This window comes from Tripterygium wilfordii, chromosome 15 (genome assembly GCF_013401445.1).
Source record: "Tripterygium wilfordii isolate XIE 37 chromosome 15, ASM1340144v1, whole genome shotgun sequence".
In the NCBI taxonomy this organism is placed as follows: domain Eukaryota; kingdom Viridiplantae; phylum Streptophyta; class Magnoliopsida; order Celastrales; family Celastraceae; genus Tripterygium; species Tripterygium wilfordii.
The window spans coordinates 11,139,890-11,158,416 of NC_052246.1; the positions used below are offsets into that span (position 1 = coordinate 11,139,890).

The 18,527-nt window shown below is 36.7% G+C and overlaps 1 protein-coding gene across 1 annotated transcript; it reads left to right on the forward strand.

The window, feature by feature from the left end:
• Positions 1-109: 109 nt before the first annotated feature.
• On the forward strand, positions 110-18,149 carry LOC120016544 (protein transport protein Sec24-like At4g32640). Its single transcript, XM_038869370.1, has 25 exons — positions 110-404; positions 562-1,532; positions 2,015-2,242; positions 2,463-2,537; positions 2,708-2,806; positions 3,742-3,853; positions 4,578-4,705; positions 5,419-5,538; positions 5,831-5,911; positions 7,687-7,764; positions 7,875-7,967; positions 8,747-8,801; positions 9,898-9,974; positions 10,891-10,962; positions 11,051-11,134; positions 12,850-12,969; positions 13,083-13,151; positions 13,450-13,527; positions 13,648-13,786; positions 13,915-14,079; positions 15,415-15,560; positions 15,646-15,825; positions 16,443-16,531; positions 16,669-16,700; positions 17,461-18,149. Exons 2-25 carry the CDS (start codon positions 642-644, stop codon positions 17,565-17,567), a joined length of 3,318 nt encoding a protein of 1,105 aa, XP_038725298.1. The 5' UTR covers positions 110-404; positions 562-641; the 3' UTR covers positions 17,568-18,149.
• Positions 18,150-18,527: the final 378 nt, after the last annotated feature.

Consider the following 18,527-nt stretch of genomic DNA (forward strand, 5'->3'; position numbering starts at 1 on the left):
TATAAACAATTACACACAAATTTTGTCATTGAATTTTACTTATCTTTAATTTTTTTTCATAGTCATGCTTTAAGATTTTAAAAAAAAAACAAAAGAAATGACAATTGGAAAATCTGAAATCCACATGGCTGAAGGAAATCTCCAGGGCAACGTGAAAGCCCCATCCTGGTTAATAAACGTCACTTTGGTTCGTCAATTCCCAGGTGACAAAGCCATTCTTTCCCCATCATTTAAACTACCCGCCTTCCTCTTCTTCCTTTTCCGATCTGCACCACTCCCCTTCCCTTTGCTCTGTAAAACCCCAGTTTCACTTTCTTCTCTCTCATCCTAAAACCCTAAATTAATATCCATTGACCTTCTCCCTTTTCGTCTATTTCGCAGATCCGGCCGTTTATCTAATCCAGGTTCTGCTTTGCCTATTGATATGAAATTTTAATTTTTTTAATAATTTCGTTGAGATTCATTCACCTTATAATTTGAATTGATCATCGATTGATTCGTTGTGTGCGCTACTGTTGAAATATATTTTAGTTTTTTTTTTCCTTGTTTGTCGAACTGTAGATTTTGGATCTCGTTGTTATTGGAACACCTACACGAGGACGTAGTAGGAAGATCTTTTAGGGCTTTGATTTGGTTGAATTATGGCTGCTCCTGTTCCTCCGGGGGCACCTAGACCTGGCTACAATCAGCAGCGTCCACCGCCTAATTATAACCCCAATTTGCAATCAAACCCCACTTCTTTAGCCGATAACATGCAGAATTTGAATCTCAATAGGCCGGCTTCTATGCCTGGTTCTGGTCCCAGGCTTCCCCCTTTTGCCCAGGCAGCGCCTTTTGGCCAATCAGCCCCTTCCCCTGGGTTTCCGGCTGCATCACCACCATTTTCACGCCCAGGTCCACCCCCTGCTGCCCTTTCTAGGCCTGCTGCACCCCCTTCTGGATTTCCACCATCCACATTTCCCCCCAATGTAGCCCAAGCAAGACCCCGTGGCCCTCCTGTTAGTCAGCCTCAGCCGCCTCCTTTTGCGTCCAGGCCACCTCCTGGTTCCTTGCCCTCTACAATGGGAGGACCTGTTGTGCCTCCAGCAGGGGCTCCTAGTAATTTTCCATATTCAGGTATCCCTAGTGGTGGAATTGGAGCAACATCACAGCCGCCGGGTGCTCGACCAAGTCCTTTTCCATCAGCTTTGCCTTTGAGTGCTGCTCCTGTAATGCCTTCGTCTAGTACCCTAGGTGGCCCAGTTAGTAATGGCACCCCACTGTTTGCCTCAGGTCCTTTGACAACTGCTCCAGGGTACCCTCCAGCCAGCAGCTCTCCCCAACCACCAATGGGACCTCCACCAACTATATCATCCGCCAGGGCTCCTCCTCAGGCTCCAAGCATGCATTCTTTCATGGGAAGTCCAACTGTCGGTGCTCCACCAGGTGCTTCCATGCAAATGCCTTCACCATTTTTGGCAACATCTCAAGGTGTCCCACCATCCATGGGTTCTCCATATGGACCACAGTCGTGGCCAATGCAACCTCAACAGGTAAGAACAATCACAATCACAATATTCATTTTTTATGTGGTTTGAAAACTGAAAAGTGATTCCAGTGGTCTGGGAAGATATTTCAAAATTGGTCTCCATGGTGACAACTTCTGACTTCACTTGATAGTATTTGATCATACTGGTCCCTTCCTCTTTCCTTGCAAGTATATTTTAACTGCTGCCGGCAGGTGGATTTTCCGCTGCATCATATCATCATTAAGAACCGTCTATCAAGTAGTACTCATGCTTTAAGATGTTAATATTGTTCAGGCTTAGATCTTAAGGTCAAAATTCAAGTATGTTATTGTTTCTATTATGTTCAGCTTAACAAGAGCATGGCCACGTAGACGTAGGCACAATTAGATTCTCACAGTGATTTGCTCCAATAATTGCTTTCTGGCATTAACTGGGGTATTTTTTTTATCATCATTATTTCCCCCTTTGTTTAATCATCTGTACTATAAATACCTATGATTGAATAGGTGGGTGCACCTCCACCAATTCCTGGTTCAGTTCAACAGCGAAGAATGTTTGGAATGCATCCAACTCTGCCACATCAATCAACTACCATATCACCTGCCACGGGTCAAACTGGTGCCCCAGTGGCAGGTCCATCAAGGATTGATCCACATCAAATCCCAAGGCCCATTCCAAGCGCCACAGCGGTTGTGCATGAAACACGTGTGGGCAATCAGGCCAATCCACCTCCGGTATCTTATTTGGCTTCATTTTAAAACGCAGACATTTTTTGATTGATCCAATTTGGGTGTTCTTTAATATTTCGAATATTTTGATAATAATCTCTCCATTATTTATCTCGGTTTTGTTATTATGTGTAGTTACTTACATTGTGGTAGCCTTCATGGATCCTGTAAATATTTAATTTTTCCTCTGGTTTATTAATTTCTGATGACTTGGTAATTTTTGAAGCCTGCTACGAGTTATTATATTGTTCGAGACACTGGGAATTGCAGCCCACGTCACATGAGAAGCACCATCAGTCAGGTCATTAACTGAATACTTAATGTGCATGAACCTACAATGTTTGCATTTTGTTACATTTTTGCAAAATTTTAAAGCTCCATTTATGGAATTTTGTAGCTTATGCAATTAAACTGCCGGAGCCTTGTGCGTGGGAGTTGCTTACCTTATGAATTATTTTGTTCTTCCACCAGATTCCCTGCACAGTTGATCTTTTGTCGACATCTGGGATGCAATTGGCTTTGTTGGTCCAACCTTTGGCTCTTCCTCATCCATCCGAGGAGCCTATACAAGTAATTATAATTCCTTTGTGTTGCCATCTTGCTCTGATATGGTTGTGGTCTTGCTCTGATATGGTTGTGGTCTTTGTCTATGTACTTTTATAGGTCAGCATTCTCCTCTTAGAGTATTGAATTTTTACAAAAGCCAGACTTATTCGTGGAGATGAAAACCCTGAATATTTAATTCACTAGTTGATACATTTTTGTACGTGGAGGAATGGTTCTTTGGGCTAAGAAATAATGATATTTAATAGCATAAGAAGTTCGTTATTGATAAGTACTGTAATGCTAACAGGAACTAAGTTTAGGTCTACGATGTACCATGTAATGTTTTGTGGAAAACCTGGGAATGGACAATATTCATATCATTTGATGTGGGTCTTAGCTTTTACTTTAGTTTTTAACAGCCTATTTTATGGAAACTAAATTTCTGCAGTTTATTTAGGCTACTAAGTGGCAAAATATGCTTGAGGTTAGGATGAAGTATACTTTTGAGGCAAACATGGAACTAGGAGAAGATCATCAAGGCCTTGTAGTTATAGTGTATAGCAATTGTCTGGCCAGCTCTTTTTATGTTATGTGGCTTGATGTGTGTGTGTGTGTGTGTTTTTTTTTTCCTTCTGAATGAAGGTGTTTTCATTCATTTGAGTTCTTTGATTGTGGCCTTTCTCCGGTCAGCATTTCCTTTTAAATTTTTGTCTTGTTTACTTTTACCTATATCATTTCCAGATGAAAACTGTCTGTAGTCTTTTGACTGTTAATTTTCTGTTCGTGCAAATGATGATTGAAGAACTCCCACCTCCTTTATCTATATTCTTTGATGAAAGTTGTGAATTCTGCCTTTTGAACTTTTTCTGGCATAAATTCCAAAAGAATGCTTGTTTTTTATTTGCTAGTTGAATAAAAACTCAAAATCTCATCTCATATGTTTGCTGAATACTTTGTAGGTTGTGGACTTTGGTGAAAGTGGCCCTATTCGATGTTCTCGCTGCAAAGGGTACATAAATCCTTTTATGAAGTTCATTGATCAAGGGAGGAAGTTCATCTGTAACTTGTGTGGTCAGTATCAACTTATTTCACTGTGATGTCCTACCTTTAGTAGTTCATTGCAACTTTATTCATTAGACTGTCACTTTGTTACGTAACATGTATGTCAATTCTGTTTCCTTCTGTCTAAAATGTTTTGGGGACAAATTTTACATTTTTATTTGAAGGTTGTGGTCTTGCTTTGCTCCATAGTCATGGTTTGCGTCATTCATATTACACTGTAACAGTGACAGAACACGTTGGCTGCTTGAAACCTTTTCCCAATATTTAAATTCAGATTTTGTCTTTGGCGGAAAGGGAGCTCCAATTCAGCATTCTTTAGCATCTTACAATGTGTTTGTTAATGTTAAAGTTGAATCAATTTTTCTCTTTTCATCTATTCTCTAATGCTTTGTTTATAATCTAGTAACCATATTCACTACAAGCATCTCTTTGTTTTGCTTCACATATTTTTGATTGTGTAAATAATGGATAATATCCTTTACTAAATGGGGACTTGTAGTTATTTATGAGATTTTCCAAGACTAAATTGTCATGTGTTCCTATTTATAGTTTCTGTGAGTATGCAGTATAACATTCATGTTTTAGTTGTCTACATCAAGAAGGCCATGTATTTTGTGAAATAAATTCATATTTTTTTGCTGTAGACAGAGTTTTGTGCATTCTGGACTTTGAATGCGCTATTAAGGTGATAAAGGTTATGATTGGTTTGAAATACATACCATATCCATTTCAGGGTTTGCGGATGAGACTCCTCGTGACTACCATTGTAATCTAGGTCCAGATGGTAGGCGTAGAGATGCTGAAGAAAGGCCTGAGCTGTGCAGTGGAACTGTTGAATTTGTTGCTACAAAGGAATACATGGTTAGTCAAATTTACCTGATATTGTGTCTTCTCGATGTTGAGCTAGATGGGCCACATTGCCTGTAGGATGATGCCTATCATGTTTGAGTAGACATCATGGCTAGTCAAATACTATTCAAATGTCTTTGAATCATGATTATGTAAAAAATTGTATGTCAGGTAAAATATGAGGACAATGAATAGAAATTTAGTTGCATGATAATGTTAAATTTCTTTCCTACTTGAAACCTAGGCTATCTTTATCCAAACATACTAGGCCTCTCCCATCTTTAGTCTGGCTCTTACTCAGAGCTTTTTCAATCTTTTAGTTCCCTTAAAAACTTGATAGGGATGCCCCCCCCCCTCCCTTTGCACAGATATGTCTGATAAGGTTCTTCCATTCTGAAAAGAATACATTTTTCTTCTCTTTTTTTTTGGTTTGAAAATAACATCAGTTCTGTTCATACTTGACTTTCCTCATCTCCATTCTAAAGAAAAAGGTTCATACTTGATTTTTAGCGATATGTGCTGATGGAAACTGGATCTTTGCCTTTCTTTGTCCTCCTTCCTGTTTACAATGGGTTTAGAGTAATGATGAACAAAACATTCATATCTGCTTAGACCTCGGGAAATAATTTCCCTATTCTTGTTTTATCTAATTTTTTATCGGTTTATCTTTCCATTAACTTTTGGGATCACAGGATAAGTAATTCTGTGTGGTAAATATTTTTCAGGTGCGGGACCCAATGCCTGCTGTCTACTTTTTCCTTATTGATGTATCCATGAATGCCATACAGACTGGTGCAACTGCTGCAGCTTGCAGTGCAATCAATCAAGTTATCTCTGATTTACCTGTGAGTTTCCTCTCTCTTGTGAAGGCTGAAGCTTTTGGTTGTGACCAATTCTAACAATGTTATGGTATTGTGGATTTCGTAGTCGTTTTTTTTCTTTCTATACTTGCTGAAATAATCTCCACCAACCTCTTGTTTGTGTGTGTGCGTGTATTTGATTTGTTTATTTTTTCAACTTTTCAGTGTAGTGCTTTAGTTGTTTTGTTTGGTTGTTTGTGAATTGTCATCCTTTGTTGGTTAATATGCCATCCATATTTCGAGAGGGAAGATAGTCTGAACTGATTTATTGCTGCAGGATGGACCACGAACACTGGTGGGAATTGCAACATTTGACTCAACAATTCATTTCTACAATTTGAAGCGTTCACTGCAGCAGGTAAATTTTTAGTGGGAGGCTCACTTTCTATTGCACTGTTTTAAAATTCTAAAATGACTTGGTTGACCCTCATCATTTCTCTTTTCATTTCTTAGTTCTCTAAAGGGTTGGCACTTGGCACCCCCGTGCCCTCTTCTTATAATAAGTTCTTTTTGCAACGTGGAAAAAAAATTATTGCATCTCTTTATATAGTTCCTTTTATTTTTCTAACATACTACAAATTTTTTTAATAAGTTACGTAGATATTTTGAAAAAGATTTTGGAGAGGTAAATTTATTACATGGAAACTGTGGCTGGTTATGTGGCAGGTTTGATACTGTTCTCCAAAATTTTTGCTTGGAGTTAAATGCGACATTCAGGAATGAATATAAGACATGGTCCGGACACAGTGATATGACACTATGTGTTTTACTTGGTCTTATCTTTGTGAAACTTGGTGTTATATATGTGAAAATAAGAACTCATTCTCATTAGTCATCGCAACATTGAGATAGAATATCATGAGCAATTCTATGTACAAACAGAAGTTCCCAACAAGAGGAAATTCAAGACTGTTAGCACTTAGCAGTCATGAGATTAAATGGAATTTACATATTGATATTCATAACATTGGCAGATTGGTATTACATCCTAGTAGTATGGGAGGAAGAATGGTTTGGTCTCGGGTTTTCTTTTTGGTTGGGGTGGCATAAAGGAATGGGGCTGCCATTAAGTACTCAATGACCTTTCTATATGGGCTCGGTTCATTTATAAATGAGGTGAGCTTGGACCCACCTAAAGCTCATTTACTATAGAAGTCTGCAGACAGCTTCAGGTGGCCTAATCCGTGAACTGAATGAGCTGAGCTGGTGATTGGAACAGCTTGGCTTGGCTCTTTACACCAATGAATTGTTGATTACGAGTAACCACGGGCGGATTTGATTATAGCTCATGAAATCAGCCAACATAGAGGGGTTGATGTCATCGTTGAGAATTATCGGCCGAGGAATAGTATTACTTTCATTATCTAGGTAATTCCTCCGGATTGTGGATAATAGAAAAGGGTAATATAACTTGATCAAGGAAAAGTTAGTTTGATTGTTGAAAGAAGATGTCTTGTAGTGTGAAAAAATTGTTGTTTTCACTAACATTTTATCTTTTTAGTTTCACATAGTCATGAGATATTCATTACGAGTCTTTAGAATAATGATTCCCCTATTCGTGGGACCTAATTTACAAGCCAGTAACCTGCAGAACAAGTCCTTGAGTGAGTTAATTGCTTTTTCTTTTTTAGGACCAGATAGGCACTGGTCTTTTGTGGCTCCTTTTGGCTTCATGCAGATTCATATGCCTAAATAACTTCAATATATCACGCAGATTAGGTCATTGGGTGTGACAAAAGAATGTTCTTATTTCTAGGAACTCGATAAAATCCTTGGGGATATAATCATATAACATAGCTAATAACACTCCTCATGTGTATAGTGAATCCTTGTTGGCCTCATTCGAGTCCTGCCCTTTTCAGTAGCTATTGAGTGTGTTTAATTCTTAGGAAATAAGCTTTTGGCCTTTGGGGCTTGGTCATGATTATTGGGGGTTTAGGACAATTTTATTGCTAGTAGAGGATGTCTTTGCAATTATATTTGTCTTGCCCCACTCCCACTCCCACCCCATCCCAACGAAAGATTTAGAACTTGCATTTTATGATTCTGATTCTATGTCTATTTTTATTGTTGGGTTATGCGTTTTATCTTTTGTGATTGGAGCACTGATCTTGCTTAGCCCTATCATTGCAGCCATTGATGCTTATTGTTCCTGATGTGAATGATGTTTACACCCCTCTTCAGACGGATATTGTAGTCCAGCTTTCTGAGGTTAGCCGTACATGGTTATGTTCTTTTTTTACGGGAGATTTGTCTGTTTAATGACATGTGGTAATTGTTTTGCAAAATTTTAATATCTGTTGTTTGCTTTGTGGATATAGTGTCGTCAACATTTAGAACTACTGTTGGAAAGTATCCCTACAATGTTTGAGAATAAAAAAACTGCTGAATCAGCCTTTGGTGCGGCAATCAAGGTATGTCATCTAACTTGAAATTTTCTTTTATATTAATGTTGTGTGTTGTATGCTTGGCCAAATGGTGAACTCCAAGTTTGTCTCACGACAACTTAGAGGTCATGGGTTCGAAATACTGAAAGCAGCCTTTCCGTGATAATACGGGTGTAAGGCTTCTTACATTTTTCCCTTCTCCGACTCCTCATTCACTGCAGCAGCTTTGTGTGCAGAATTGCTTATTCTGTGTTTGGCAACTTGTAACACTGCGATAGTACTTGAACATGCCTCATGGTAATATATGAGTGCAGAGCACTGTTCTGGCGTTAATTTGGACAATTTTTTTTATTAAAGAATTGTCTATTATTTAGATGGCTTGGTGTTGCGTTGTGCCCAAAAGAGATTATTGTGTGGTTGTTTTTTACCTTTTAGCTGGTTGTGTAGGTTAGATGTGTGATTAAGGCTCATAAAGAGATTAAGGAGGCAGGCGTGATGAACAGAAGGAAAAGGATGAAGATAGGTGTAGTTGGCTTGACAACTTACTAGGGCGACAAAATACTTGAATTTCTAGATCCTCTGTATAGTGACCTAGCTTTTATGCGTCTATTGGTAGCTTAGGGCTAAATTGTTAGATTGAAGTGGGTTGGGCCTTTCAATTAATTGGGAGTATGTTATCATGGGCTCTTTGTAGTTGTGCTTGTTCTTGTCCTTGTCAAACCTCCTGGTGGTTTATTATATAAAATTCTCTATCTATGCATATATGGCGTATCTTTTGGTATCTTACCACCTTTTCCTTCTTTCAGGCTGCATTCTTGGCAATAAAGAGCACTGGGGGGAAGCTTTTGGTATTTCAGTCAGGCAAGCTGTAACCCTTTGTGTTGATTGCGTAACTTGCATGCCTTTGGGTCCGGTCCTTCAAAATATATAATTGTTGTCTCACATATGTTCTAAGTTTTTTAGGTTGTCTGTTGGATAGAAAGTTGTTGGTAAGGTGTGGGTCCCCCCCACTGTTTTCCTCTCTTCTCGACCGATAAACGAGGGAAAAAAAGAAAATACAGCCAAACCCTCATGTACAAATGATTTATGTAAATGTGCATACTCCTGTACATACATGTAATATATGTGGTGTTTTTCAAAGATATATGATTATATGTAGGGTAGCTGTGTTACCATCGTTAATCTGACGTTGACATTGGTATATAAGGACTTTACCATTTTTACAACTAGCAATTATCAGGATGATTTAGAGAATGTGTTACTGAGAGACATGTAGCAAAAATGAAGCAAATTTCAAATATATGCTGTTTCTGTACAATACCAGGATTGGAGTTGCTGGGAAACTAAAATGGATTTGCGTAGGTTCTCCTTTGTTATTTTTGGTGTGAGGAAGTAAATAATGAGTCTGCGTTTTGATATTTAGAGACATTCTGAATTTTTTGAAATTTGGCATTCAATGTTGGAGCTTTGGCAAGCAAGAAGCCAGATTTATGATGCAGTATGTGCAGTTTTGTATCTGTTCAGGAGAACTTACAACATGCTTTTATTTTCAATAATTTACAAGAAACTAATGATAGCCTTTCACAATCTAAATAATCGAGAGAAACATGTTCATACCACTATACATACATTTGCAAACATGTGCTTGAATGCATGCACACATATATACATAAGCAAATTTGCATATATGGTTTTGTGATTTTTTGCACTTTTTTACTTTTTTTGCATCGAGCTCTTATATGCAAAATCTTGGTTCTGCTTATGCTCTTTCTGACTGCCAATGCTAGCCCTTGCGCTATTGGGTTTTCAATTCTCATTTTCTGTCGGTTGTAATCTTTCCAAGTCAGCAGTTACTAAAATAGTGCTTTATTTTTTAGTTACACATTTATCATGTAAAGCTGCACCACCTTCGACATGTTTTGAAAACTGTATGATGATAGTATGATGCTTTGTACAGTCCTGCCATCAGTTGGGATTGGGTCCCTATCATCTAGGGATGCTGAAGGGAGAACTAACATTTCTGCTGGGGATAAGGTATCTGTATACAACTTTTCTTTTACCTTTTTCCTCTAAGAATCATTTTCTGCTTGGGAATAGTGTGGCATTGTTTTTGCTTGTACTGGGTAGTAATGTACTCTATACAGACAGATAAGAGGTGTAAACAATCTCATAACTGCTCTGAGAAAAGACGGGCCCTGCCAACTTTCATGTCTAACTGATCAGATACCTTATTTTAATTCTGAGATGATGAGCTTTGGTACCCCTCTAAATAGTGGTCACATGGGGACAGTCTGAGTGATGTGTTACGTACGTTTGTGATGATATTGACCTTCCTGTTGAATACTGTGGGAAGTTACTTAACTATAAAGCAACATTGGTCTTGACTTCCTGAATGGCTCTTTTCTCTTGGTTTGGCTATAATAGCTTCTTTGCTGTCTGCGCATCAATTTTTTTTTCTTGTTCTGGTGAAGCTGATGACTTTCATTTTATGTCTACTAACAATGAACTCTGTCTAGCTTTTATCCGGTTTTTCTGAAGCCATTCTTTTCATGTCTTCGTTGTCGTGTTTCTGCTTCATCCCTCTTTCTCTCTCTCTCGTGATTTTCCTTTATTATGTCATTGCAAATTAAGGAAAAATAAATAAATAAATAAAATCGATTACTTTTAAAAATAAAGGAGGAAAAGAAAAGAAAAAACCCTTAATTAAGTATCTGGAAATCTCAAGCCTTATTTACTATCTGAGTGGCCTGCCACTCTGCCTTTTATGTGATGGTAGGATATTTCTGCCATGTAACATCCTGTGAGTGGAATTAATTTCATTATCAATGCCTTAAAATTCCCTTGATGTGACAGGTCAATTTCCTCCAGTTTTTTTGTTGAAATTTCCTTCAGTTTATGATAGTTAAAGTTGTGGTATTGTATTAAAGCTCCCTTTTTTATTTATTTCTAGGAGGCCCATAAATTACTTCAACCAGCTGACAAAACCCTGAAGACAATGGCGGTTGAATTTGCTGAATATCAGGTATTTTTTGTAATTTGAAAATGACATTCTCATTCAGCCTTGAGTTTGTATAAATTTACTAAAATGTTTATGTATCAATATGCTTCAGGTTTGCGTTGATCTATTTATTACTACTCAGTCGTATGTGGACATTGCTTCCATCTCTGTCATCCCAAGAACAACTGGAGGACAGGTAGTTTTATGGTTTTGGCATCTAATTACTTAGTTCAAACTGTTCTTTTCCAAGAGCAAATATTTTTTACGCTGCCAGAAACCATTTGAAAAGTGATGCTTATGATCATAAATGTGGCAGAAACATTATGCCTAATATTTTATTTTCCTTTTATCAACTTAAATGATCCAATTCCAAGCCCACTGGGCACTGGCACAGAACAAGTTGGAAAATTTTCACCCTTTAAAATGTAGAAAAGGCTTATAGGCAGCTTAATCAGTACCAATGTGGTGGGATACTTGTTTTGGTGTCTTGACATTTCAAAACAGGATTTTCTGTTGTTTGAATAACTTAATTAACTTGGTTAATTTTCAGTAATCATGTGTAATTTTTGTCTGATCTTTTATTTGAAATCTTAAACAAATAATGAAAATCTGATGTCGCCGTTCTACGATGCATAATTATGCTACATTTGATTTTACCCTTCATTTTTGTGACCATATATTACTTTTTCAAGAAATTGTACTCCAATGTCAATATGAGCTGCACATTCAAATTTAGGTTTTCAAGATTTTAGGATTGGGTAGGAGATAAAAAGTATGGGCCATACCTCTCCACATCGTGTTCTTTTTTTACTTTATCTAATCCGTCTAATGTGGTATGGACTCGTATCAAGCATAGAAATTGTGAAATCAAGGTTGCATGATTTCCTTCCCAGCTGATGTTGGCTATAATTACGCTGAAGGGTGGACCACAGTGAGAAAATTTATGAAGAAACAGGACTAATTCTGTATTAAATCTGTTTCTCATTAATGCTTGCTAGTTTGTGATTTTAACTATAGTATTTTTTTTAATTCTATGAATTTTCTCTTGAAATGTTAATGAGAGAAACGTTTTTGACAGTTTCTTCTGTCTTATTAGTCTTTTAGGGTTCTTAAGATGGTTATTTTTTTTCGTGATTTGCTTCATCATTCCCCAAAACATTGAATGAACTGCTTTATCGGTTCCTCCTCATTACTAGCAGGGTGGTGGTGTCTCCTTTTATCCTTTCCTCCTTTAACAGAATGGGTAAATATTTCATAATAATGTTGAAATCAACTCCATTGGATTTTAAATTATATTACAACAAATTTTGAACATGCAAACTTGGTTAGCAAGAAAATGATTCTGATAGTATCAAGAACTTTCAGCCAATTTGCTACAGAAGTTACTTTTTATTAATGTATAACCTCTTCCATCTTTATTGTATTGGTTGGAGAAGAAGAGTTGTTACTTGTATTCAAGTTATAAATCATATTATATTCTTGTGAAATGCATGTTCTGTTGGCTATCAACATTGATAGTAAAAAATGGTTGGTAAATTGAATTTTATGGTTTCACTGAATGATATACTTCAGCTACAGAAGATTCGTTTAGAGATCCTATAACTTGTCAATTTTCCAATGAGGCCGACAGTGCAAAATGCAAGATTTGTTCTGGATAGACTTTCTTAGAAAACCAAGGACTTGTTATCTTGATACATACAAAGGAAACTAATAGCTATAAGATAGACTTAATATATTAGTGATCAAATCGTTTTCGTTTCGTCCCCATTTAAGTCGCAACGAAATATTAAATTCATATAGCTATTGGAATTACTGGTTTATATCTTAGCTTTTGAGGTTTAATCCCCCTCCTTCCCAAATGTTCATATGGGTGATTTCTAGTGTCATTGTATAAATTTTCGAATCTTCCAGGTTTACTATTACCATCCCTTCTCAGCACTATCTGATCCTTCGAAGCTCTACAATGATCTCAGATGGAATGTCACTAGACCCCAAGCATTTGAAGCTGTCATGCGTGTGAGATGCAGTCAGGTGATTTTGATTTCTACTGTACTTCTGTTTCATCTTAAGTTCTTAACCATTTTTAATCCAACTTGCAGACACTTGTTGCTTATATTACCTAAATTTTATGTTCATTTTCTTAGGGAATTCAAGTTCAAGAGTACTCAGGAAACTTTTGCAGACGCATTCCGACTGACATTGACCTCCCCGGGGTTTGTACAGCTTCTTAAAGTTCTTAAGTAGCTTAGATATTGAACTGTTTGGTTAATTTCAGGTGGAATCACTTCGATTCATAGTTTTGAGATATTGGACATTTCATGTACACTTTATTGAGATTATTTAGTTCTTGTTCTGCCTTTCTTCTATTTATTCATGCTATCTATCATACTCAGACTATCAGATTATGTTAATTATTTTCAAAATTTAGAATTTTTTTTTTCTGATTCTGTTGGGAAATAGATTATGTTAGTGAGATCAATTTAACATTCAGTAATCTCTTCTGTTATGCAGATTGACTGTGACAAAACTATAATGGTCACGCTAAAGCATGATGATAAATTGCAAGATGGCTCAGAATGTGCTTTTCAGGTACCAGCTAATGTTCTGGCAATCTTCCTTTACAAAGCATGTTTTGTCATCTCTTACTTCATAAAACGACAGTTCTAAACTTCTAATCCTTCTATTTACTCTTTGCGTGTTCTTTTTCAGTGTGCCCTTCTTTATACTACTGTGTATGGCCAAAGGAGAATTCGAGTTATAAATTTATCTCTACCATGCACAAGTATGCTGAGCAATTTGTTTCGTTCAGCTGACTTGGATACCCAATTTGCATGTTTCTTGAAGCAAGGTATTTGGTTCTATGTTGCATTTATTGGCTCCTTCATTCTTTTTTTTTTCGAGCTACAGGTGATGGTTTAAATCTTATAGTTTTTGTGTCCAACAATGCTGACGTTACTCTGTAATTTTTCCCTGTAGCGGCACATGAAATTCCATCTAGTCCGCTGTCAGTGGTCAAGGAACAAGTTACAAATCATTGTATCAACATTCTGCCATCATATCGTAAATTTTGTGCGACAGTGTCATCATCTGGACAACTTATTCTTCCTGAGGCACTTAAGCTTCTACCGCTTTACACTCTTGGTATATATCTTTCCGCTACTGTCTACTGAATTATATTAATATTTTTGTTCAAATTTCCATATCTTATTAGTTATGTCTATGGTTCCTGCCCTAGAACTTTAAGATTTTCCAGGTTATATCTTACAAAATAACTACTACATACATTGATGTGATTTTGTATTCAAAATTTGGAGCAATGAGAGAGGAGCGAGGTGGTTGCAACTACTTTTAATCCTTTCATGAATTTAGGGTGCTGTTAAGCTGCTAACATATGCCTTCCTCATACGTCACAATGGCTGGAGCCTTTTCCATTGTGTCTGCCTTTTTTTTAGGTTTGAGTTTAATAAAGGCTATTCATACTTGTTCAAATTGGATGTGTTCAATTTTTTGTTGGAACTTCTCTAACTGAGGCCCAGCTATGCTCTTCCACCACCCCCCCCCCCCCCCCCCGGCCTCACTGATCCCCTTTTTACCTCTTAGCACAATACATTTGTTAGAGAATAGGTCTTCCTTGATCCAGTTTTAGTTGAATGTTTAGAGCTAAAAATGAGATGAGTAAGTCTATCTTAGGCTCACTCAGGTGCGGGGGCTCACTCTTGGTAAAGGGTGGGCAATTGCCTACCCTCGTTTTCTTTTGGTTATAGGAAAAAAATTTGGGCCTTTAGCCCCTTTTGGGCCACCCTGGATCCCATCCTTTGTCCATCCTGGTATGCTTTGGCCCAGTCCAGCTTGTCCCCTCCTCTTGATCTGCCTCTTTCGACAACCTTTCTCACGCAAGTCTTTCTCTTCCGCCTCTTTTGATGTTATTCCAAATAAGGTCATCATCATGAAATGATTTCAAAATATGAATTTTTTTTCGTTGAGGGCATTAAGGCATTTGTAAATTAACTGTCAATTATCATTTGTCGCTGTTATATAACTTTTGTTTTTAGTGTTATTTTTCGTACTTTCAAAGGCATAATTAATAAATAACCCAAAAAAGGGGTGATGTCCTCGGACCCCGCTTAACTTTGCACTACGTCCGCCCCTGGGCTCATTGGTTTTGTTATTGTTCTTGTAAGGTACTAACAGGCTCTATTGGTGTCAAACTTTGGTCATATTCTTATCAATTGCAATATCTAATCTTTCTTTTGCCCACCTAACCACTTTTGATGACCATATTTTTCGCTTTCTTGTGCTATTTCCTGTTATGAATAAATGAGCCATTATGCCAATGCCCACATAACTTGTATTTAATATAGACAATCAAAGAAAATTTTGCATTTGTGCACATTATCTTCTAAGGCAATAAAAGAAAAAAAAATCACAATAAAAAGAACAGAATAATGATAATTTCTTATTTTATTTTCTTTTCAGCGTTAATAAAAGGTACAGGTTTGAGAACTGATGGGAAAATAGATGAGCGATCTTTCTGGATCAATTATGTTTCCTTTCTCTCTACTCCTTTGGCAATTCCACTGGTGTACCCCAGGATGGTAGCCATCCACGATCTTAATTCACAGGTGTGTAATACTTCTACTAAGTTGATGTACGTTGTTTGGATATGTTCCTTATTGAATTGTTAGAATTTTTTTGCTTTATTTACAGGATGATGATAAATCTCTTATCCCTCCTGCAATCCCGCTTTCTAGTGAACATGTGAGTGATGAGGGAATCTATCTACTTGAGAATGGTGATGATGGCTTAATATATATTGGAAACTCAGTACATTCAGATATCTTGACACAATTATTTGGCTTTTCCTCTATTGACGAAATCCCCACCCAGGTAATTTTATTCTAATTGTTTTGGAATGCGTATTGGTGGCTTAATTTCACTATGATATATAGTGGTATTTGCATACAATCTTACACCTAGAGCATTTGAACACGAGTCTTGGGACATAGATGAGTTATTATATTTTGGCAAAATGATCTGCCCTTTTTTAGATAATATTTTGAAAAGGGTTATCTTGCTTACTTCTTTATACTAGTTCATGTCTCTTAGGCATTCTTTCAGCAATTTCTGTGCTTCTATAATTAATTTTTGTGATTTTTCGCTAGATTCTTCTTTTGTTGAAACATTTTAAACAATAAATGCAAATTCGTAATCACAAATTGGCATAACCGGATAGCTATATCAGAAAAGCCTTATGTGCTGCTGAATTGATAATATATTATATATATATATGTATGTGTGTATACGTAGAATTCTTGGCCTTCAGGTTGATTTTTCAATTTCAGCTCCAATTTTTTCTTTAGGTTTCATGTTTATCTTTCCATGAACAATTGTTCCTGTTGTTGAAAGATGCCAATGATTTTTATTGATGATTGGTAGATTTATTTGCTAAATGAATTTTTTTTTTACTCAACCGTTGGTTGTTTTTGACACAATTACTTTCTCAGTTTGTACTCCAGCAATATGACAATCCCTTGTCAAAGAAGCTAAATGATGTGGTTAATGAGATACGACGCCAAAGATGTTCATATCTCCGGTATGACTTGATTGTTTCTTTTACTTCTTCAGTTTTTTGGTTTCGAAATAAAGTTCCATCTGTTTTGTTATTTTAAATTTTAAATTATGATTCTCTAAGACCTTTCCCTTGTTTGACATCATTTCATTCCTTTGCAGCCTAAAATTGTGCAAGAAAGGAGATCCATCAGGTAAGTGCCATAGCACACTACACCCTTTTTTTAAAGAGCCAAGGGACTTGACCACATTTATTGCTAGAGAACAATACATATCTCGTCTTTTGTTGCCCTTTGTTTTGTTTTATTGGGTTCTTTTATAGTATCCTTTTAAATGAATAACAGTTGCATTGGTTCTAAATCCTCCATCTTAAAGATATCCAAGCTTCTTACCAAGTTCTCTTAGGCTATCTCTTGAATTTTGGGCCTCTTCTTGTGTTTGCAATTTGGCCATTGTGAAAGTGATCTCTCTCAGCTGTTTGCATATCTACATTATTGTTTGGAACACAAGATCACGTTTTAAGTTCATATCAAAACAGTAGGTACATCCGTACATGTTGTAATAGCCTATGTAGACAGTGCAAATTGTGTTGCAAATGCATAGTCAAATCATTTGGGCCACCTGTGTCAAGCACTGATGTTAATTTAGGCTAGAGGCCCAGTAGAGGTTTCTATTTGATAATGGAATTAGTTTTTTCAAACCAAATTGTTATGAAGTTGATTTAAAGAGTTGTCTTTGAATAATACTAACAAGTCCTTTTTTGTTTGTTCTGCACTAAGTGAGAAACTTGTGATAGGTAGTAACGAGTGACTTTCCTGCTTGTAATCTCACATGAGGAATTTTTTTGCATCATTATGTTTCAACCTTATTTAAATGATTTCTAAGAGAATAAATTCTTGGATTGTACCATTCATTTTTCATCCGTGGATTGACCTTTCATTTGTTTTCACACAGGAATGCTATTCTTGTCGTATTTGGTCGAAGACAAGAACTCAAGTTTACCCTCCTATGTCGAGTTTCTTGTTCATATTCATCGGCAAATCCAATTAAAAATGTCGTGATTGTTTTGCACTTCTTCAGCCTGATTCACATATGATCAAAGCAGAGGGAGGAAAATTTGAAGCCGGGATCATAGGGAGCCCCCAATTCTTTGAGTTCTTCTATATAAATAGGGGTGTATCAGAATTGTATTGTGGCTTCAACTTGGTTTTCAGCTTTGGCTCATTTTTCTGTTGGGGCACATTTCGATCAGAGCGTTAAAGATATGTCCTTTCCATCGCAATTGCATGAATTGTAGTGTCTGCTTCATCTGTTTATTTGATTTTCAAAAGCAATCTAGTTAAAAGTTTTGCTATTCAGAAGCTCACTCATAGTCTTGTTGATATCAGAAATTTTTGGAGGGCGTAATAAGTGTCTTTTGTTACTCATTGCGGCGGATTGTTCTTGTTTGTTCCCTTGTGCAGACACATTTCATCTCTCTCATCTGTTTTTTGAACATCCCCCCCTTGAGCTGTGATTCTAAATTAGGTTTACCACCCAGTATCCCAGTATTTGATTAGGTTTACCTTCCATGAATTCTGGGGTGGGAACATGTATAAACGAGTCTGGCCAGTGAATGGACTGATTAATTTGTAATTTACTTATGGATCTCTCTCTCTCTAACATACACACACACACATTTTGGTGTGCGAGGGGAAGTTTACAGTGGACCCCGTGTAAACTCATTATATATATATATATATAATTGTGTTTTTGATTAGTATTACTAGTTCAATGGTATGTTTTTTTGTCCCAATCAAAATTTGAATTGGATCTGAGTTTAATTTGTCTTTTTTAACATTCAATTTAATCTGGATTTGGGATAACATATAACGTTGGACCTAAAAATATGATCAAAATACAATGATGATTTTTTTGAGCTGGAGTGGAGTTTTGAGCTCATTTAGTACATTTATTGGGCTTAGTACCTTTCCTTTTTGTACACTAAGAGCCATGTAGGTTAATTATAGTTTTGGGCCCAT

Coding starts and splice junctions, on each gene's coding strand:
- LOC120016544 (XM_038869370.1), top strand. CDS start 642: ATGGCTGCTCCTGTTCCTCCGGGGGCACCTAGACCTGGCTACAATCAG. Junction 4,706..5,418: donor TTGCTACAAAGGAATACATG/GTTAGTCAAATT, acceptor AATATTTTTCAG/GTGCGGGACCCAATGCCTGC. Junction 16,532..16,668: donor CAAAGATGTTCATATCTCCG/GTATGACTTGAT, acceptor ATTCCTTTGCAG/CCTAAAATTGTGCAAGAAAG.